Here is a 22982-nt window from a genome sequence, read left to right on the forward strand (position 1 = left end):
TATATATATATATAGTAAATGTACAGTAAGGGAGTGCACAAGTCTTGTTAATTTAAAACTTTTTGCCAAAAATAAGGAATCATTGGGAACAGAATAGTAGATGCTATAAAGGGGGAACAATATTAGCAGAAAAAAACTTAAAAGATGATTTGTGTTCAGCATTTCTCAAACAGTGGTTGGCATATGAAGATGATTTAGCCACACAGGGTGCATGAAATTCCTCCGGCTTTCAAATGACACTCATAGCTGACCCTCTCACCTTTAAATATGACAGGCTGCAGCCTGCAGGTGTGAAGCAGCTGATCAGGCACCGTTACAGACACTTCAGGGGGCGAAAGTTGACTTGCTGATCCTCGTGATGAACTCTGTACGGCTGTAGTCTCTGGCACAAAAGGGAAACAAACACAGAAAGGTGTTTACATTTAGCACACAGTTCCAGTGAGGCTAATTAGCTTGATAACAAAAACACACAGTGGCTCCAAAAACCTATTTGTACCTGATCTTGCTCCATTGGTGATGACAGAAGTCACTGATAATGTTGATAAACTTAATGACGATTGTGCAGACTTCCCAGCACTCTCTGTCAAAGTATTGGCGGATGAATCAGGTGACCAGCCTTTGTGTCTCTTTTTTGGGGGACCAGCATTTGTAGGTGGACCTATCAGGTAAAAAGAAAAAAAAATACAGGATATATTTAGATTAAGTTTTTTGTCCCATCTTGTGTTTTATTCCAGTGATTTGGAGCGAATCATGTGTCATTTTTCAGTCAGTTCTCTTTGAGACTGACAAACGGAGGGACACAGAAGTCACTTTTCTCATCCCAACACCTCACAAATTAACACATTTACTACAAGGTGCCAGGGAGACTTTTGTAGACACTGTAATGCAAAACAGTTGTATTTTAGTCATGCATTTATCTGTCTTTTCCTCTCAAGTATCTGTTAAAATGCTGTAATAATGGAAACACATAAAAGATGCGCTTGTTAAAAGGGCAATGAAAAAAAAAACACACCACCAGGAAGGAAGTGTTTCATTCAGATATAATGCAAGGGGGAAAAGATGAGACAGAGAGAGAGGGAATTTTACAACCTGGGTTTATGGAGGAGGCAGAGCGAGAGGCAGGGAGTGAGAAGGACAGAGAGGCAAACAGAGGAGAAAAGAGAGGTAGATGTTTAGTGCTCTGAGGACAGCCAAATCAAAGCAGGGAAAACAAAGGACCCTCCTCCCTCACCCCTGACATAAAAAGTAGCTACTGGGCTCCTGTGAGGCAGACGGACAGAAAGGGGAGGGGCTTAAAGACGACTTCTTGTTTGCATTTAAACAAGAAGTTGTGTTATACAAGCAGACATTGCCTGCATGGATTCTAAGTAGAATAATGTATGCCGTTCTGGGAAATTACACTATTGTCATACACATCCTAGAAAGAACTAAAAAGCTGAAAAAAAAGAAAAAACATTAAGAGGAATCTGTACCAGTAACTGATGGTCTCCCAGGTCCCGACTGACTTAAAGGTGGCTGGGCAATGGAGGAAGCTGCTGTGTGGTTTCCATTTATCAGCGTGGTGGGAGCATCAGCTGTCTGAGGCTCCACGTGTGAGCCTTAAAAAATAAAAAAAGACGACAAAGATTTATTAGAGACAGTTATGTTTTAGAAGACAACAAGGAAATGACCAGAATCAGTAATATGTCTGTCATTTTTAACCTGTGGCGCTGCCTGCTGTGTGTGACGGGTGAGCCAAAGCCGGGTTAGCCAAAGCCGGGTTAGCCAAAGCCGGGTTCGATGGCCGTTCGTCTAAGGTCAGGTGGCCCTCTGAGAGACTGGCTCTGATCTGTCTTATCCTGACATCTGAAAGACATATTAAACTGGTTATCTACAAACAGAGACAAATTAAATCTCTTTCACATTAATGCTTTGAGAGTGGGCATGCCTGTGAGAAGGAGCGCATACTTTGAAGTGTGAGGCTTCGAACACCAGAAACTAAACTTTGACCAATCAGAAAAAGTTAAGCACATAAGACAATAAGAGATGAGCTGAACTAAATAAAGCCTTGTCATAAAGATGACTAAAGCCAAAAAACAACTATAAATCCACTTCAGTTCTAGAGACACATTCACATACCAGCTTTGTAATGTATGTGGAACTTATCTGCAGGATTCACCTAACTTCCTGAGGAAATGTCCAGAAGACCAAAGGTTGAGTTTTGTGCAAACACAGCAGCAAACTCTCCAAAATCTGAGTCTGAAAGTTGTTGCATCATCCTGTTGTATTCTGAAATGTATGCAGGTTCATGAAAAAACTCTGTGTGTGCAAATAATCCAAGTCTGGATAAAGACATAAACAAAAAAGCCATAATCAAAAAGCCTCATTGCATAATTCTCAGAGCATGATGTTTTGCCTCTGGGTGCTCTAAGCTGGGGCTCCACCTCATCTTTTTCTGATTTCAAGATCCATCAACAAGTATCACTAGTCTGAAATTCCAGAATACGATTAGATAATACAACAGGAAGTGACTGGTCACACACATGAAAGGAGTTCAGGACTGATTAAATGTTTCCAGTGAACGCTGCTTTTGCTTGAATCTGTAAGAACCATCAATTTTTTCTCTTAGTTTTTCTCTGGAGATAAATCTTGTTAACACAAAACATGGCGTTGTTTTCTTTTTGGAGGGGCAAAGTGAAGGAAAAAAAAATACAACAGGACTCCAGAAACTTGCTAATAATGTCAGCCTTATGCACAGGATTCACCTCTGGTTTTGTTTGTATTTTGGGTTGTTAGTCCAGCGTTAGTATGTAAGCAAACCCTTCTCAGGAAATAAGCCTGGAGTTCCTCTGTGTTAAATTCCAGCCTCTCAACACCTACACCCAAGCAAAAAAACAGATTAGGAGAAAATCTGACATGTTTCTATGAACCATCAACTCCTAAATCTCACACTCAGTTCCAAACTACTAAGTTGAAACGATTACCAAATGAGCAAAAAAACAAATAACAGTAGGGATATACCCCATTAAGACTCTATAACAGTCTTTACACCTATCCACACAAATGCTCTCTCCACCTAATGTCCATTTTCACTATGACCTTCAGGCTGTTGCTTCTGTGCACACCAACATCTCACCTTTGACCCCCCCCAGCCCCCTAGGACCCTGTCTGACCAGTCCATCTGGTCACACCCACACATTCACATCTCTGCAATAAAAAAAATGCAGCTTCATCCAATTTTCAGAGTATGAAAAACTTCCGACGTGTTTTAAAAGCAGTTGTGAATGCGAGTTATTTTTATTGATTTAGAATAAACATTTTGTACCAGGATTACCATCTGCTCATTTTAAAGGCATTTTTACAGGTGACTGTTGAAGTTTTTGAAAAACTAGGTATTCATGTAACTGCTTCAGGTAAAATGTCTCATACTTGCTGTCTCGCGAAGTACGAGAAGCTCTTCGGCTTCAGTACTGGTAATCCAAGCTGGCTACAAGTTAAACAGACAACCCAGATCATCCTCAACAACACAAGCATCTGGCTAAAGGTTAATTTTGTCACTGGTGTTTTGCTGCATGCGTTTAAAACAAAAACATCTCCAGTAAGCACTCGTCGTCAAGTTATAAAGCTCAAAATGCAGCTAAATGACAACTGTCAGTGGTCAAAATCTCATTGCTTTACTTTTGTGATTTGCCATCTTTTACATTCAATATGATGAAGCAACATCATCAAGAAAACTAGTATCACTCCTACGTATGTTTGATTAAATAAATTACACAGTCTGAACGGTTAACAACACTCTTGATGTGAAACTGTACAATTCTTCAAGTGGAACGTAAAAAAAAACCAAAAACAGATCTAGATTTCTTGTAAAAGCAGTAGCTCCATCTTTTACCATTTCCCCTCCAGCAAATGGGAGTACCCTTGACCAGCATGCCCTGGTTGTTGCGGTAGAGATGGTACTTCAAGTGTTTCTGTTTCTTGGGCTGGGTGCTGAGCTTCAGGTTAATGTGGTTGGAAAACTCTGTGAAGTAACGGAAACCTTTCTCTCCACAACCCAAGCAGTTTCCCGAGAAACCTGGAAGAGGATTGAGCAAACGGATCACATTATGTATAATGATTATGTGGATAAGATCACCAATGGACTCTGACGCAAAAAAAAACAAAACAGAAAAAAAAAAAAAAGATTTTTGGACTGAACTTTACTTACAACTTCTAATCTTTTCAACAGAAAATCATGTCACATTGCCCTGAGAAAGTCTTCTGTCTTACCAAGCAGGGCGTTTCGACCCCGTTCATCTGGCAGGAAGCGTCGGTCCACAGCGCAAACCAGCAGGTTGTCAGGGAGGGAGGGGGATTTTACCCCAACTGGCATGAACCCCGGAGGAACATCCAAGTTCTCTGACGCAAGCGAGGACAAACGCAGATCTTTGCCAGCCTGACAGAAGCCTGTTAGGAAGACAAGGAAAGAAATGTTTTCACTAAATATTCAAGTAGATCCATGAGATTAGTCATTTTAAACAACACAATATATTCTATTGTTTTATCAGTTATTTGTCCACTTACACATTTCTTTTGGTTTTGTTTATTTGTCTACATGTTTGAGATCACCAACCTATTTTATGATCAGGAAACTTTTCAAATTTGGACTTCATTTATCAAGAAAAAAGGTTTACAAACCAATCTGGATCTATGGAAAAATTAATATCTGGTTGTAAATCTCATTGATTTACAACCAGCATGCGTCATTGGCAGCATGCGTCTTTGAAAACTGGAAATGAGTCTTTTTTTTATTGCTGTGGATCAATTTTTGGATCACTTTTTAAAATCTTTCTCCCCATTATTGTGTCCCATTAATTGCCAACACCGACATTTTAAAATAAAATCCCCATGCAACACACTTTGACCACAACTGATTAAAAATACTTCTGTCACAAACTGCTGAAAAAGCGCTGTTCTGTAGTTTTGTCACCACATATATAAACTTGTACATGCCATCTGTGGTGCAGCATCCCTCAGGTGGAGGTTTCATCTGATAGGGTATCGGTGGGCTGTTGGATTCAGAGCCATCTTCATCCTCTTCGTCATCATTGAATGTTCGACCTAGTTAGAATACGAAAACATTGCTTTATTTCAGGGCAAATTGACACGTCACAGTCATAATTTAAATGATGATCAAAACAAGTGTTTCAAACTTAAGACTAAAGATGGTGAACATCCTAAACCTGGACTCGCTGTTGCTTCACCTGCATATTTCTTCAACCCACCATCCTGCATAAACAGCTGCTCCGTCTCAAGATACAGCTGTGAGAAGACGGGCCGAGGCACCACAGTGTTTGACCTCAGGGATGCCTCGATGGAGTTGTGGAGGACCTCCTCGAAGCGTGCGGACCGCAGCTGGCCTGCATAAGAGTTCCCCATCAGCGCCCTGGAAGCACACACAGGAACCCCATACTGAACTGAAGTCTTTTGGTTGTTTTTGTTTGCTCTAAAGTGATCACAAAACCTGAAGGCGAACCAAACATGGATGTAGCTTTGGTCATTTTTGATTTAGAAGTGTTTTCTCAGTGAAGGAAATGACACAAACTCTGATGTGTTTAATGATTGTAAAAAAATGAAATAATCATATTTTAAAATCTCTCTGGCATCCATTAAAAAAAAGTCTTTGCTTAGTTATGTGAGCAGACTCGCAGGCACATCCACACTTGTGCAAAGTAATTTAACATCAGAAGCACATCTGCTCTCACTGACACACAGATCCACAGAGGCTTAAAATGTGGCTGCGGGTGCATGGCGTTTTACCAAAGAGCATAATATAAAATCAGCTGCGCTGACAGAGTCAGAACACCCTGACCTAGACGCAACTCCCTCCCTCTGTTTTTCTACTTTCTCTCCAAGAGTATTTCTCTAACTCCTTCTCCCTTCTCTCCATGGTGTAGTTCAGCGCTAATCTTAAACAAATCATTTACGCAAATAAACGTAACAAACTCAGATTTTTAAGAGGACAAGCATGTTGTAGTCGTTAACTGAAAGAATAAAACCTGACTGAGCATGAACCTAATCCCTCTGCATTAAACTCTGGCAGCTCCCAAGCTGGCTGACAAACTCACACAACTGACTTAAAAACCTGCCTACACGCATAACATTAATTAGCCGGGGAGCAACCTGAGGGTTAGTTTACTGCAAAGACATCACACACAGTTAAAAACACTCATAGCATGTTTTCAATAAGAAGCTGCATCTAGCAATGTAATACAATGACGTGTTGCTTTGCAAAACCATATTCTGTATTACAGGACAAACAAACAATAAAAACCAAACATCTAGATTCACAATGCAAGATGTTTTATGAGCCCTCTTGATCAATCTTCTAGGTGTCAACATTTATCACAGAAACACACCAGACAAAAATCCGCACCTAGACAGATTCATATAGAGACCAATTATTTTTATTTAATGACTATGTTTGTTTCTGATAGGAAATGAGGCAGAAACATTTTAAAACACAATAAAGCAACGTAAAAGAAGTGTCATTAAAAATGTACAAGATACAAAAAAAATTGCATTTTAAAAATAAATATAAACTACTTTATAATATGTGGAAAACGCGTCCAGGCCATTACAGCAATAACTGCTCTTATAGTTGCTGATCAGATTTTCCACTGTTATTTTGATGATTGGTCTTTGGTAATGAGTACCCAAGTCTCAGAGGCCGGAAAACCACCTTGCCATTTCCTAATATTTAAGTCCAGACCATTAATATTACTTTCAATTTAAAAAAAAATGGCTATAAAAATAAAAGCTTACTTTAAAGCAGGAGTGTCAAACTCCAGTCATCAGGGGCCTGCAGTTTTTGTCCTGCAGTTTTTAGATGTGCCACAGTTACAAAACACTGGAATGAAATGGTTTAATTACCTCCTTCATGTGTAGAGCCTTGCTAATGACCTAATTATTCTAATAAGTTGTGGTGCAGCAGAGGCACATCTAAAAGTTGCAGGGCAGTGGACCTCCAGGACTGGAGTTTGACACCTGAGCTTTAAAGCTACATCTGCAGGAGGGGATTAAAATATTTTAGGTCTGTATGATCAACAATCAGCCTTAATAATCGATCTTAACTTGCTCTGATTGGTGATTGGAATATTATACACTCAAGAAAATTTATCACCAAAGATAAAACAAAGAATCTGAAATTTGATGCAGTTTTTGCAGTTAGGATTTATAAAAGGGCAAAATCCAAAATCGTGTAATTCCAAAATCTGTTTTTGGTGGATTCAAAACTACTAAGAGAGCCTGTAGCAACTTTTTATACTTATGTCATACTACAAAAAAGTCAAGTAAGGTCACACCTCTAAGAAATGAAGAAATCAGCATCAGATTAGTGAATCTCTAATTGTTATTTATTCCAACACAATCTTCATATACTTTGCAAAAAACTGTCAAGAATACAACATCAGTAGCAGATGTCCTACAATCATTTTCAACGTTAACATGTTATTGGGTCAACTGTTGCAAGACTTCCAGCTTTACATTCACCTCACACATTTAGGCTGAAGATGGTTGCAGTGACACATTCCTGACCACCTCCTGCTCCCACATTTTGAAAGGAGCAGCGCAGACTTTTAGGGCCTTGCACCACCTTGCAGAAAGACGAAGTGATCGGGAGACAAAAAGCCCGGTCACCACCACACAGCCAGTGGTGACAGGAAGTAATCACACCTTCTACCAAAGAGGATGCTGATCGTTTTACGACCTCAGACTGAAGGGGAGGGGGCTGGGAGGTAAGTTGAATTGGAGGGAAGCCTAAAACCCTGAGCTTACAGTCAAATCTTTTCTTACTGCAGGTGTAAAACACAATTTAATCTTCTTTGGTAAAAAATCTATAAAAATAACAAAGGAACTAATATCAATAATAATAACAATAATGCATAATATCGCATACAATTCTTCTTGTGAATATTTCAATTAATTTGGCACAAAGGAACCTTCAGGAAGGATTACAATTTATTCTGAAGTTGCATCTTTCATCTATGTTTCAACTTGTGCTCTTGCTCTGTCATGGATTCAGTATTTATTGCAGAAAACTTTATGGCTATATGCATGCAGAAGAGATGACAGCAATAAGCCGTAAGTAAAACTTTTAAGGCTGCTTTGTTGATCTTTTCTCCTCCCACCTCCCCCTTCTTTCCTCTTTCCTTGACATGGAAGTGGGAGATCCTTTTATCTCCACCTCTACTTTTTTTCCCCCTTCGGCCTCTTTTTCACCCTAGGGAGAGAGACACTATTGTGGTGTTTTATGACCCCTTGAACCCTATTCCCATTACTACATTTTCGCACACACACAGTTGCAGTTACGATCCTTTAAAAAGAAATCCAAACACTATATCACCAATCAAATACGTTTTTACTTAGAAACTAATACTTTAACTGATTTTTTTAAGGAATATTCTTTATTTACATATTGAACTGGGAGTATTATATGTGTATAATTTTATAAATGTATAATTTGAACTCACTTTGAAGAAAAACATATTTAATAGCATTGTGTAGTTTACACCAAAGCTCAGTGTCAACTACAATATCAGATGAATTTTAAAACAAAAATCCTGGCTACCACACTGCAAAGATGTTTTTAAGCGTTTTGCAATTAGAGCTATATTTCCATTGTTGCAAAAGTCAGCTAACATATGTAAACACACATATATCATCTGTGCCGTGAGGGCATGGCTGAATTAGTTTGAGGGATGTCTCATGACCACAAGGTCAAAGGTGAGCCGAGATAACAATGTTTAAGTAAAGCTTTGATGTGGCCTATACTTCTTGCACAAGTGCACACAAACACACACACACACACACACGCACGCACATGCATGCACAAACACAGGGACTCCCCACCTCCCACCCCAGACACGCTCTCCCAGGGTCTCTAGCTAAGCGGACACAAAAGGCTTGTCTTAGGGAGGGGTGAAGGGTCATGGTGGGAGAGGTCAAATAAAGACCCCTGGCTTTTTTCTCTTTCAGCCCAGCCCACATACCAGTCACACAGACACACACACGCACACACACACACACAAACACATAAAAAAACATGCAGCAATACCAAGACTTGTATTTCTTTCTGTTCACTTCGACACGTGGGGTCTCCACTTACTCACATTCCCAGTATACAGCTGAGGAGATAATAGTGGACAAGATTTATGCAGTTAAACTATTACCAGAAACTGCACAGAGCTAGTTTGTGCCTAATAAATATGTTGTTCATATGGTATAGGAACACCTAACACTCAATTTTATGTCAAATGAGGTCATTGAGGGGAAGGTCAGTGGGGATAAGTCTTCACAGATTGGGAGACTCTTTTTACTGTGTGTGTCTGTGTGTTTGGGTACCTTTGTATTCGAAACAGATAAGATAATGTAGCTGAGGATCATCCGGCATCTATTTCTGTCCTGGGTTGCAGAATTTAAACAGTGAAAAAAAAATCTGGTTTTACATATACTCTGACACCAACAGCATGTGCAGCATCTGAAGTGGATATTCAAATGGGAGCATCTCCAGGCAGTGACCCACAGCAAACACTTCCATTCACAGTTTGCTCAAAACACACTGCATGGATGACCAATTAGCCAACTGGTCAGGCATCTCCATAGGCATGTATGCATTCATGCACTGATCCACTCTTTGTAATAGCCAGCAAATCACCAATATCTATAAAAGTACTTCGATCACTAAATCCCTACAAGCTTCTCCCACTCAAATGCTCTATATACCTGCATGAACAGGAAAATTATTTACAATGTCAGCAGATAACAGTCTATACTTTACACCATAAATCTGCTCCTGTCTGAAACTTTGGTGGCTGCACTGCCTGTCGCTTTGCTATCTGAGAGAATGTCCTTGAGCAGAATTTGTTTCTTCTGCTCTGTTCTGCTTACATAACTTGAGGGATACTTGTATTGTCTAGATGCATGAACATCTGGCTTCATATGTGCTTTGGTTTGGCTTTATACTTTTATGGTGCAGAATGCCTTTAAACATTTAAATCACTTTGTACCATCACCATTCTTTGAAAAATAAAAAAAACCAAATAAAAAAAACAGGCAGATGTGCAAAATGTTAATAAAAACAAGTTTGCATCAACTTAAGTACATAAACTTTATATAGTTGTATTAAAAAGATATATCACAAATAAATTTTTAAAACTTTTTAAAGCTTATTCGATGACAATGAATACAGTCTCTCTGTAACTAAAGGAATAACTTATTAAAAGTCTTGTGCATTTAACGTGGGAAATAAAATAATTAAAGACATTAAATATTCGTTTAAATGCAGATAAAAGTTGATAATTATTCCATAATAATCCAATTATTCATATCTTGTTTTAAAAAAAAACAAAAACAAAGGTGGAGTAAAATCAAAGTCTTAATTAATTCATATTTAACTTTAGAGTTGTATGCAACTTCACAAAGCTGTTGTTAAAACATATCAGTACGAGATTTTGAAATGAGATAAAAATAAATGACTAAAATGTTAAAAGGTAAAGAAACCGTGTGGTAATCCAAAGTACAACATAGGAGTAACGATTTGTTATTAAACGTCAACAACAACTGAGTTTGCTAAGTGATAGTTTTATTTTTTACCATTTGGAAGCCAGCTCGCTCCTGTAATAATTAAAGCCAAACAGACACAAGATGCAGGGTGGACTTACCTCTACACTCCAGCGCCAGAATCCGAAAACCTATTTTACTACAACTACTTTTCTCACAAAGCGAGTAGATTGATCCCGCGTGCTGTCACCATGTCACCGGCGCGAGACCTGCAGCGGGACTGGCTTTGGTGTCGCGCGTGTCATCACCTCTGATCCGCGCGAGGACCCTCCCCTTTCCTCCGGAACTGTGTTGCGGTCAGTCTCAGAGTACTCAGTTTGTGTGCTAAAAAAACTGTCTAAAAAAAGTCAAGCCATGAAATAATGACGCAGGACAATAAGTAGATGCCATCGCGAACGGTAAAGGAAAAACAAATTAAATAACAAAAACAAAACAGATTGAAAAATCTTTGGTAAATTTGTGAAGCCTATAATATAGGTTTTATTGGTGTTACTCTTATACTACGGTATTAAACGTAATCATGTCATGGCGCAATTAAAAGTAAGGGTTAAAACTGTATTTAAGCAACTTTTCTTCTTTTTCTTTTAACCTATCCATCTTAAAGAAAAAAAACTAAAAGCAAAACTTTCTGTGTCCTGCTGACATTTTCCGTGGAAATTACTCAAACGCACATTGGAACTGTACCACTCCCATCACATTAGTCAAAATTAAAAAGTGCCAGCAACAGCATAAACTTAGAAAATCAGCAACAAATGGGTTACTTGCTCTTTATTCTTTATCAACTTACAAGTTCTGACTAAAATCTTTCCCTTCAAAGAGAGAGGTTTTTAATTAAACTACTTTTACCAATAAGTATGATATCAAATGCCAAAAGCGTTAACGGTCCTAGTGTCCTATAGATAGAAATCTTGGAACAAAAACTCTTTCGGAGGTTAAACCGACTCATAAAACGTCAGACGTCCAAAAGATGTCTGTCGCTCTCTACTGGACAGAAGACTGCCTTACAGCGAGAGCAAGGGAATTAAAGAAGTAAACACCTTGACAAAATACTTGGGGATAATTTCTGCTCAGTGGTAAGACAAACTCACATTTTTCCACAGAAATTGCAAAAATGGTTTTTTTTACAGATTAGGGTAGAATTAAGGAGAATTAGCAGACGCTGACTTGTTAACAGTCATCTAATAATAAACAGAAGTAATCTTTTATGACTACTTGGACTAATGGGGTCTTTGCACGTCAGCTTCCATGTTCGGGGAAAAGCGGCTCGGTCGTTTCCTGTCTATTGACAATGGCATTTTACACTTGGTGCTTGCAGGGCTTGGCCAAGGTAACAAATTATGATGTACATCGATCCAAAGCCCCAACAAGTAAGCTGGAGAAAGGTTTTAAGATGCATGCCTCGTTATACATTCACGGATACGAAGGTGAGTTTTACTTTAAACTTTGTGGCTAACATTAACTTTAGTTTATGCTAGTAGACAATATTCTCGGACAGTTTTCTTGTAAAAATGTGCTATTTAAGTATCTAAACATTTTAATCCATTCTAACAGACAATGTTTTTATTTTATTTTGTACTTATTTTCAAGTATTATATGTTTTTTATTGTCGTTAGTGTCAGAGACCAAGTAACGGTTGGGGCTTTTTGCTTCTGTAGCATGAGAAAGCACAACAGGCTCCATAGCTAAAATGTAGGGCAGCACTAACATCAGAGTAATAGTTCAGCTGGCTGCTCAGCGTCAAAGTTGTTGCTTTTAGAAAAACATGGCCATGTTCCCTAAGGTATCCGAGTTATTTCGTTTTATTACTTTTGCATGCTTCTTGTGAAGCAGGATGGTGTTTACAGCAGTATGTACAGGCGGATCACCTGCTCCGCTGTCTGGATCTGGTCTGCTTATTTGTTCCCATACACTCGCTATTTCAGGCTGAATAGAGAAGTGGTTCCATGGAAATAACTCAGGGACAGCTCCTTTATTTACCATCCACCTGCCCCTGGTAGGTTTAGGCTGAATAAGCTGATCCGGAGTTAAGTGAAGGCTGCAAACTTTGCTGTGTGGCGTTAACTTTAACTGGTAGCAATGAATATTTACAAGCCACAGTCTTCTTAATTCATTATCGCTTGGCAATCCATGAAAACTTAAAAGCTCATTATGTTTGGAAGACAAGGTGCATAGTATGGCTTTATTTGCGTTAGAAACACAACTTTGTCTTTTCTAGCTAACATGGCAACTCAAACCAGAAACAAGAAAGCCGCATGTCTCTCATGCGGATGATTTCTTTTAAGATGTCGGGTTATCAGATCAGTGAACAGTTTTCTATTTGTAATCAGAACAGCTTCCACAAGCTCAAAGACCCCCATGTACTAAGCGTTCCTGCACCCTATGCAAACCAACAAGTGAGTTAATTTTAATGCCATACTACACACATTGAAGGTATGATTGGTTTAATTATCAAAGTACTTCATTGTGATGGATACACAACATCTATTTTGTACATACCAAATATTAATTTAATGTAAATGTATGTTCCACATACAAGACACCTTTTTCAGTATGAAATAATTAATGTTTTTCAATCTCAGCATATACAGATTTTCAGCTGAAACATAAATGAGTTTCAGTTTTTCTCTTCAGATTATTTCTTGGACTTTGTTAATTTGGTATCAATTTAACAGCCAGGTTAAGAAAATGTAGAATCTCTGCTTTTCACAAGCAACATGAGGGCTGTCTTTTATATATATTTTCTATATTCATATTCAAATTTTACCAAAAAAGATGTTGCCAAAATAGCAAAGATTGAAAGAAAGTGTTTTGTTCAGGTTAGATCACAACTGAACATTTTTGAGCGTTGGTATAGTCACACTAGACTTCACCCTGAAAGCATCATCCCCACTTTAAAACATGGTAGTGGCAGCATTATACTGTGGGGATGTGATTCATCTGCATGGACAGGAAGTTGGTCAAAGTAGATGGAAAGATGGTTGGAGCTAAATGCTGGGTAATTTGTACCCAGCATTTAGCTCATTTTATCACCTTATTATAATATAATAAGATGTGAAAAGTTTCAGATTCTCCTGAAGGCCACTTTAACTGTAAAACGGGATAAAATATTTACAAATATACGATAATTAAACAAGAAATTGTTAAAAGAAATGTAAATGCCATTTACCTGAAAGCACAAAGGGAGACTTGAATAAGATAATACTCAATGCATTAACTGCAGGTGTTACGTTTGGTGCAACCACAAAAAAGGAAATTACATGATGTAAGACAAAATGATACTACTAATATTTCAGATTAAAAACCTTTGATTATTTACACAAGGCCTAACCATTTCTGACTCCAGTCCCCCTCCTAATTACAGCTTACATTTTGTCACTGGGAATCCCATACTTCATCCTTTCTGCTGTCCCAACTGGGCAGTGCCAATCTGTACAGTGGCACAGCCATGCCACGCCAACACAACATCCCCTGATGGGAGAACAGGTGTTGGACAGGGTCCAGTGGAGCAGAGAGGAGCGGGCTGCCATGATATATCAGATGAACCGGCCAGCACCAACTCCCCTGGCCCGAGGGAGGGGGACCCAGCCATTTATTAAGTGAGCGACTGTGTGTGAGTGTATGAGTATGTGCGTGTAGATTCTGGGGGTTGGGGGTTTTGGGGGGAGCAGCAGCAGGACAACAATGAACCCTAACAAAACTGATTGGGACTCAAAGACCCAACAGGGAGGTGAGCTAATCTAAGAAATCCCCAAACATAAACCACATATGCCCAACAGAAACAGAACAACAAAAACAGAACGTCGGCTTTGACATTTTCATTTTCAAAAAATATTACAGTAAAAGATTGCAGATTTTTTTTTCAGACATTACTTTTTTTAATTATAAATAATTTTGTCCTATTTTACTATCACTAAACTGAAAGAAAAACACATCGTGTGCGGCCGTAAAGCAAGACTTTCCTTGACCAATTCTTGTTCTGTGACTCAGAGCCTAAAACAGACACAAATTAAGATTCGAGATTAGTTTCTCAAGCCTCTTTACTGCTAATTTTACAGGCAAATGACATTGAATATGGTGATTTTCTAAGCCACAGTGGAGACATATTGGCCTAGGCAAGGCTTGTAGGTCCTGTTAATGGCTTGAATATAATATTTTATGTCCCGTTGCTATAGCCACGGTGCTTAACTTGTGATGTAAAAATAGTCCGGCCCATTCATTTTAGTATAAATACCTCACATCATTTCAAGACCCAGACTGAGGTGTATGTAAAACATGTCTATTTGAATGTGCCCTGGCAGAGGAAAAGGTATTGCTACTTTAAGCATAATGACGGGCCAGGTCGTTTGGCTGAGAATAATGGTGGTTTCGCTTTAAAGCATATCACTCTCATTAGGTTTTTACACACTAGTCGTACGTAACTAAAGATGCACTTGTCTGGACACACACACTCGACACACAGACAGACACATGCCTGCACACGCACCTTGCTCCCACACACAAACACGCACATACTCATATCCACCTCTAAAGTCGTTAGGGCCCTTTGAAAAGAGGCCTCATTTGAGAGAAGCAATAAAATTTTTAATCATTTTATTACCAAAAGAGTATTTAACAAGTGGATAATGAAACGCCAAAGGCAGGTTAGCTGAGTTTAACCTTCATAGAGGAAGCCATGTATCACATGCTGCCCCCAGGCATGTTGGGACAGAAATGTCATCCTCCATTATCCACCATACCTGAAGTGTGGCGTTGTTCGGCTGGCAGGCAGGCAGGCAGGCAGGCGTCTCGCTCTGCAAGGCCAGGCTGACGGGAAATTAGGGGGGGATTCAATTAATGGACGTTTTTTACGCGCCATGGAGAGGGCACCGCTGCACACACACCTCAACATGTGATGCACACTCTGGGTAACAAATGTAACGCACACATACCTCAAAGCATATCCTCCACATCTCACACTGTGCGGGGCTGCTGATGGGACAGGAGATCAGGGGGAACACATGTTCTTTCCCCTGTTAACAGCCATTATCTTCCTTTTAACTTTCTCCTCTAAACTTTTTTTTTTCTTCCCTTCCCTGTTCCAGTGGACAGCCAGCTTTGTCGAGTCCTCTGCTCTCTAAATAATTCTCCCCGATATGATAGTGGAACAGGGTTGCTATGCTTTTTCTCCTCAGTTGCTCAATTAAGGAGAAAATGAGAGAGAAAGGGGCGCTGTGAGGGTGCCACCATAAAAGAACCGTACCTAACCGCCTGCTTTCCAACTGCTCATTTAATATACTTTTAAATTGCTATGCAGTGTACTGCAAATGGAAGTGTTGTGCATGTAATAGAAAGTGAGAATACCAAAGTAAAGGAAAACCGAAAAAAAAAAAAAGCCTGGGGGGTGGACATCATATAGTATTGAGAATGTAATAAAAGTGGTTTCATAGAAAAGCAATCACCAAGTTTTCAACAGATGAGAATTACACCCGCCACCTCTGGCAGTACCAAAAACAGGTCCATACATTATATCCTGTAATTCCTTTGTCACAGACAGCAATAATTTATGCCTGATAACAAAAAAATACTTTATTTTCAATAACAAGGTCCTGTGGTACTTAGAGGGACTGGCCCCCAAAGTTAATTGAAAAGTGTCCTGGCTCTCATTTGCATAAGAAACACATTGAAAGGTGAAAAATTATAAATAAATACACGGCCACCTGTGAAATATGGCTTTTGGCCTGCTGGTCATTTATAACTTTGCCTTTAATTACGTGACAGGCTGGGCTTCTGTAGCTGTAATGAGAGGCTGGAGTGATGGAGAGGAGTGTGTGAGAGACAGAGGGCTATAGGTCATTCACTGTATGATCAGACACACATGCCTGCAGATGCTTCCTGATAGACTCACAGGCAGCATAGTGTTATATATGTATGAACACCCATATCTGCCCTGTGTGCATCTAAGTGCACACATACAGAAGGTGACTTTGCATGCACATGGCCACATTCGTGAAAAGCAATTCTGCTTATGGCTGACCTTTTGTTTTACTTTAAGCTTACTGACAGGTCACATAGACATTTATTTTGGAAATATTCATTTTAATACACAACTCAAAGTTCCAACTGAAACATGAAGACAAATGAATGTTTTTACCATGGTGATCATTTTGATTAATTTTAATGAATTACTTTACCTTTTTAAGAAGGGATTTGTGGAGGGTTTAGGAGCAGTCAGTATCTTATCTGCAGTGTCCGTTTCTTTGCACTAGCCTGGTAAAAACTAGCCCCTTGTCCTATACTATTTGCTTCACACAGAGGGTCTGGGCTCTCAGCTATTGAGAAATGATTGCTTCCTGGAGGCGTGGACTCTGTCGAAGTTTTCAATTTTAACAAATTTCAAACATTTGTCCATGATATGTGTAATGCACCATTTCGACGCTACGGAAGCTTTCTGGAAACTGCTTGCACTGTAAACAACCACCCTCCACTGCGAAGAGAGAAGTGCCAGTCTGAATGAGGCGGCTGTTAATGTTAATTTAATATTTGGAAGTGTAGAAAACATGGTCTGAACAGGCTTGTACACTTTCTGCCGTTGCTAAACTACAGACAGACTACAATTCTAAAACTTCTCCTTTGCTGAATGGCCCTGTTAAAAATCGGCCAGACAATCTGAATCAGGGAGAGAAGTCCCAGAAGTGAGAAGTGTGCTGGAAGTGAGAATTCTCTTTGAGCAGAATTACATAGGAAGGCAATGGCTAGGCTACCTTGGACACTATTGTGAATAAGTAGAACGAATGAGTAGATGAGTAAGATGCTAGTCAGAGGGGCCAAAGAATTACACACTATTCCTTTACGAAGCTATTTTACACCACTTTACATCTCTGTCACTTGTGGAATGCACAATTATTTGCAAGTTTTGCTGCGATTTGTCTAAGTCATACAGGAGTTTAGCTCCAGTTTCTGGCTAGCACCTTTAGATTTGCATTCTGACTGAACGTAAATTTATTTTTTGTTTATTTCCAGTTCAATCAAATTGCCTCCTGGCCAAAAGTCACAGTCAAGTACAACCTCAAGGACCTCTATAATGTCAAGACACATTAAAACAGCACTAAAATGAGTTGAGCTTTTCCAATAAGTTGGATTTTGTCACAAACAAGGAATGTATGTATGTAACAGAAAATAAATACGATTTAAGGTTAGAAAAATAAACAGGAAAAGCCCTGGATGTTATAATTTCAAGAGGGACAGATGACGGTTTATAACCAACCTTGACTTCAAAAACCAATATGGCCCCCTGGCACATGTAGGCAGCCACTTTACTATTGTTGAACCAAATCAATAAACCATACCATGAAAAATAAAATAAGGTGTTGCAGCTCGTCAATCCTGATTTCCTCCTCCTACGAACCTGTTAACTTGTGCTAGATGCTGCCGACCATGCCGGGCTCTTGAGTAACCACCGGTGCTGTTCCCAAATATTCTCTATCACGTGTCCCATTTGACTTGTATCCGTTCAAAACAAACATTGCTTTACTTGAACTACGCATATTTTTGGATGCTTAGGTTCATTAGCTCTAGATTACACCTGCTAAACATTAATATTAAAAAGTGTAAGAGGCCAGCCATGTGCCACCAGTGATTATACCACAGATAGAGATCTATTTTATTGAATTGCCAAATGCATAGAAATGTGGCAATAATCAGGCTTAGAAACAAGCAGGTGTAGCAGAACTCGGGGCTGGCGTACCTTAACAAAAGGCGGGATGGTAGATATGCAGAATGTTGCCCCTCTGGCCACTTTTCACCTTTTTTTTACCCACCGTTCCTACTTTTCTTTTATGCAAAAAGAAAACAGCTTGCATTGCCCTGCAGGTACTACCAGAGTGCTGCGCTGTGCTCACTTTCACCTTTCTGTGCGGTCACATCCCAGTAGAACTTGAGTTGCAGCAGCCACGCTTGCAGGGCTGGTCTTTCTCTGCGTCCACATCTACCTGCTTAAAAAAAAAAAAAAACTCTCTTCTGTCTCAGTGGGGAAAGAAGGACGAAAAAGGAGGGACAGGGAGAATAGTAGGGGAGGTAGACTATAGACATGGCCCATTCCAGCCCTGAAAGTCCTATAATAAGCAAGAGAAGGCCATATTTCACCATTCCACCCTCCAGAAATATTACAAGATAGACAAGCAAGTAGGGGCTAATCCCCGGGATGAAATTAGCAGTGGAGGGGTTAGTGGCAGGATGGAGATATAATAGAATGGGAGGGTGTGGTGGAGGGGTGGGGGGGACCTGGGATGGGTAACTGAGCCCTGCTAGAGGCAACTCGTCCACAGGGATAATTACAAGATGCTCCTGGGGTTTGTCTGTGTGTCTGTCGGCAGTGCTGGGCCGGCCTTCATTTTTGATGGCTCTATTTTCAACAAGGGGAACTGGTTCTCTGTCTGTGCGCGTGTGTGTGTGTGTTGCCCTTTCTTTCGGTGTCTCCAGTGCTTTAGATACATAGTAAAAGCTATTAAAATTGAAATTGTTCTAGGGGCAGTGAGCGAATGAAGGAGCGAGGCGACACTCTCAACCCCCCTGACAGACTGTTTAATAATGGCTGTACAGTACGGTGTGTGCATGTGTGTTAGGGGGAAAGTAAGGCCTTGTGCAAAGATTTCTTTTTCTTCTAACAATAATGTGCAGTGACCATCTGAAATCTGTTCTTCATCTTATTATTTTATAAACTTCTGCTCTTTCAAATACATTTTTGGCTTATTTTAAATTTTAAAGGCATCATAGACTCTGTAAACTTTAAATGCACTGGAGAGAAAAAAAGGACATTCAATTTAGATGCAATTTTCTAAAATGTCAAATGCCGTGTTTTACCAGGAAATGGCAACCAAAAGTATTCTACAGCTATTTAATATCTCCTTTAACAAATCTCCCCTCCCTCCTCCGTTCTGGTCAGTGGTGAAAGCTGGGAGGTGACCATGGCAGCAGAAATCTTTGACCAGTACACTGACCCCTCTCCAGGGAAACAATGACTTTGAAAATGCTGGACCCCACGAACATGCACACACGCACAAAATGAAGGATGGAAAGGGCTAACTCGTTCATCACTTTAGCAAATATAACAAGCTATTATAGGAGCACACAGAAGAAAAGATAAGAGCAGTTGCACTTAGGCCAACTGTGCACCACCACAGAGCAGCATGCACATCAAATATCTACAGTTACAAAGAGAACATTTTAAGCTTTTAAAGGATTTTTCAATTTCAAAGTTCACACTCCAAGCTAAATTTCCATCTTCACATCATGAGTGCCAACCACTGTTTACAGATCAAACAATATTTGTATTTTCCTTACAACCTAGTTTACTTGCATATTTATTAGAAACCTTTTTGTAATCGGACTGTAAGAGGTTTCCTGTTTTGCTGTAGTCTCATGCAATCATTTATATTGGATTCAAACATGTTGACAGCAATCAAGAAACACAGTGATTACACAGTGAATAAGCCCCTTGAGCATGTTGTTGTGTCTAAAAATGTTTGTCTCGAGTGAGGGGAAATGCTTTTGGAAAACCTAGACAAGAAAAGCAACTGAGGTTGAAGGTGAGACCTGTAGATGGCGCTCTATAACAGGAAATCATCCTGAGTTGTAGCGGAACGTTGAACCTGGCTAAGAGCGGCGATGCACATGTGTCTGGGTGTGTGTTGGTGCGCCTGTGTGAGAGGCAGAAAGAGAAAAATAGATCAGGAACGATGTGTGTAAGAAAGAGCAGAGAGGAAGGTTTACAGTACCTGACGTTACAGAATAGTCTAATGACCGTCCTTCTTTGTCTTTGAGCTGGGGAGACAGAGTCATCCAGCACATTCAGCACCAGAATAGCCACAGAACAACAAAGCATAAAGTGAAGTTATAAACAAGAGGGAGCACACTAGATCACAAAGAGAGATGGGCCCTGTGCGACATTTTGCTTCTGATAAATGCAGCCTCTCACATAATTCACAAATTCGCCCAAGTGTTCTGATCGCAGGCTCCAGTAGATTTAAAAGCTCTTATTTCAGCACTCCAAAACTTTTAACTAAATGGAACGAGCTCAATAGCATACTGCAGTGCAACTAAAAACATCCTTATTCTACACATTTTAAAAATGTGAAACATGCACAAAACATGCACATATTTCAGAAGGTTAAACGGGTACAAGCTGATTTTCATTTGAATCATCTTAATTAAAGTGTAAAAAAAATGTGGCAATAATAACAGCCACAATAACAAGCATATATATATATATATATATATATATATATATATATATATATATATATATATATATATATATATATATATATATATAAAACTATAATAACTAAATGACTTTCATGGACCAAGTTGCTAAACAAATTCTTTGACATGCTCCGAGACTGCATCACATTTGAGGTCTTACTCTGGATTTAATTTTTCACAAGTAACTGAATAGAAAGCAAGTTAGTTGGCAATCATAAATTTATTTTTTTTAATCGCAAAGCACAAAAGTATGTCAGAAATACAGATTTTAAAACTACACTTGAAATTAAGATATTTTTGGGTAAATTATATGATTGTATGGCACTAACACTGAGTAGGAGTCCAATTTAAAAATAGAAAAGCAGATGTGACCGAGTGACGTGTTCACAACCCCTGCCTTGCATTTTTTGTTCACACAATTAGAAATCTTCACTATAAAATTTGAATATGAAAAAAAAAATTATGAGATCAATTTTGTTAATCACTACATGTTTTATTCAAGTACATTCAAAATAAACAATCTTAGTTTGTATATTTGTTATTTTGCTCATAACTCTTGCACAGAAAATAAAAATAAAAATAAAAATTAGAAGGTTGAAATAAAACCAAAACATTAAAAACTAAGAATTTGGTTTTTGAAAAAAATAAAAAATTACACTGGCTCTTAATGTAGAGGATTTTTTTCTTTAAACAATTATTTACTGATTACAGCTGCAGGTCACTGGATCATGTCCTTCAGAGAGTACAGTTGAGTTGCACATGTTGTACCCTACGCTTAAAGGAAATTATTTCACTTAACTCATTTATTGTTTGCGATATTTGAAGCAGCTAACATACACAGAGATACAAAGGAAGCTGCTTTACAATTTTTCCTGCATCGTTCCACACATCCTGTGAAAAAAAGACAGAAATGAAATTATTCTGGGGTATTTTTCTAATGTTATTTACATTTCTCTAAAATACTATTTACATTTCTTTGATATGGCAACAACAAAATGGCACACATCTATTTTTATTCTTTAATGTCTACAGAAAGTAAACATTAGTGTTTTCTCTTAAAAAGATTTAAAGAAATTTTACATTTTAATCTTTCATTCCTACAGGAACTTGTTTCAATTGGTGCCGTCTGTGAGGTCAGAGGTAGAGATTAATTAAGAAATGAGCCTCATGGGAGCCACACAGGTTTCAGGGTCTTGCTCAAGCACACTACAGCTAAAGAAACGGTTCACAAACAACAGAGAGAGAAAATGTCTCTTCACACTTTGAAATTTTGTAAAACAGAAAATGTGTCTTATTTTTTTTTGTGCAGATTTAATACTTATTAAATCTGCATACTTTTCTCAGCTGCATTTTTCTTTATAGAGCTTACAAAATTCTTCCAAAAAAAATCTTTGAAAGGCTAGAACCGAGCATTTAAACATTTAACCTTTATTCAAGGATTAAAAAAACAAGATGTTCATCGTAGTAGAAAAAAAAGATGTTCTTTTTTTAAAATAATGTCAAGTCAGATAACTTTGTTTATGCTCTTGTCAGCAATAATTATAATTTGCTTTATTTTGCATGCAATTAAGAGAGGCTTAGACTTAACCATCATCACCTCTGTACACCCTGAAGGAGTCTCACACATGCAGTATATGGACACACACACACACACACCCACTGGTGGCTCTTTAGCACTCACCGCTTCACTGTTCTGCATGTTCATCTCAGCACAGGATGAAAATAAAGACATCGCCCTTGTCAAAGACATTCCAATGTCAGCAGTCTGTTTTTCATATTTCTTTAAGGAGTTCTGTCTATGTTCCTCATCGTTCCATGATAGTAAATATAGGAACAAAGAAAGAATTCACATTGCATTTTAAAATAAACCTCGTCTTGCACACCAATAGTTCTTTTAAAGATCATTTTATAATAATAAAATGCAATTTTATTACTACATATACATGTTAAATTATACTTGCAATTACGAGATTTATTATTATTATTAGGTGTGTAGTAAATTTTAGAAAGCATATTAAAAAATTAAAGTAAAAACTAAAAATACTTAATTTGATAAAAATTTGAAATTATATTTATAGTGAAAATATTTTACTACTTATTTGCAGCTTTTTCAAGTTTGTCATATTTATTTCCTATTTAATTATATTTAATAATCCTCAGAAGGA

General features: G+C 38.6%; 1 protein-coding gene across 5 annotated transcripts in view; it reads right to left on the bottom strand.

Moving 5' to 3' along the window:
• The window catches only part of greb1 (growth regulating estrogen receptor binding 1), a 26083-nt gene extending 15289 nt beyond the window's left edge, over positions 1–10794 (bottom strand). For 2 of the 5 annotated variants that reach the window (XM_016674804.1, XM_016674802.1), the window contains exons 1-9: positions 6565–6726; positions 5244–5404; positions 4972–5079; positions 4249–4425; positions 3872–4054; positions 1702–1845; positions 1473–1598; positions 497–658; positions 260–382 (exon numbers count right to left, since the gene is read on the bottom strand). In XM_016674804.1, the coding sequence (XP_016530290.1) occupies positions 260–382; positions 497–658; positions 1473–1598; positions 1702–1845; positions 3872–4054; positions 4249–4425; positions 4972–5079; positions 5244–5404; positions 6565–6596 (1216 nt within the window). In that variant the 5' untranslated portion in view covers positions 6597–6726. Of the gene's footprint in view, positions 1–259; positions 383–496; positions 659–1472; positions 1599–1701; positions 1846–3871; positions 4055–4248; positions 4426–4971; positions 5080–5222; positions 5405–6564; positions 6727–10679 lie in introns of those variants that run through there. The other 3 variants (XM_016674801.1, XM_016674800.1, XM_016674803.1) reach the window with 2 other exon arrangements.
• Between the last annotated feature and the right edge of the window lie 12188 nt (positions 10795–22982).

This window comes from Poecilia formosa, unplaced genomic scaffold (assembly GCF_000485575.1).
Source record: "Poecilia formosa unplaced genomic scaffold, Poecilia_formosa-5.1.2 Scaffold102, whole genome shotgun sequence".
Lineage (NCBI taxonomy): Eukaryota > Metazoa > Chordata > Actinopteri > Cyprinodontiformes > Poeciliidae > Poecilia > Poecilia formosa.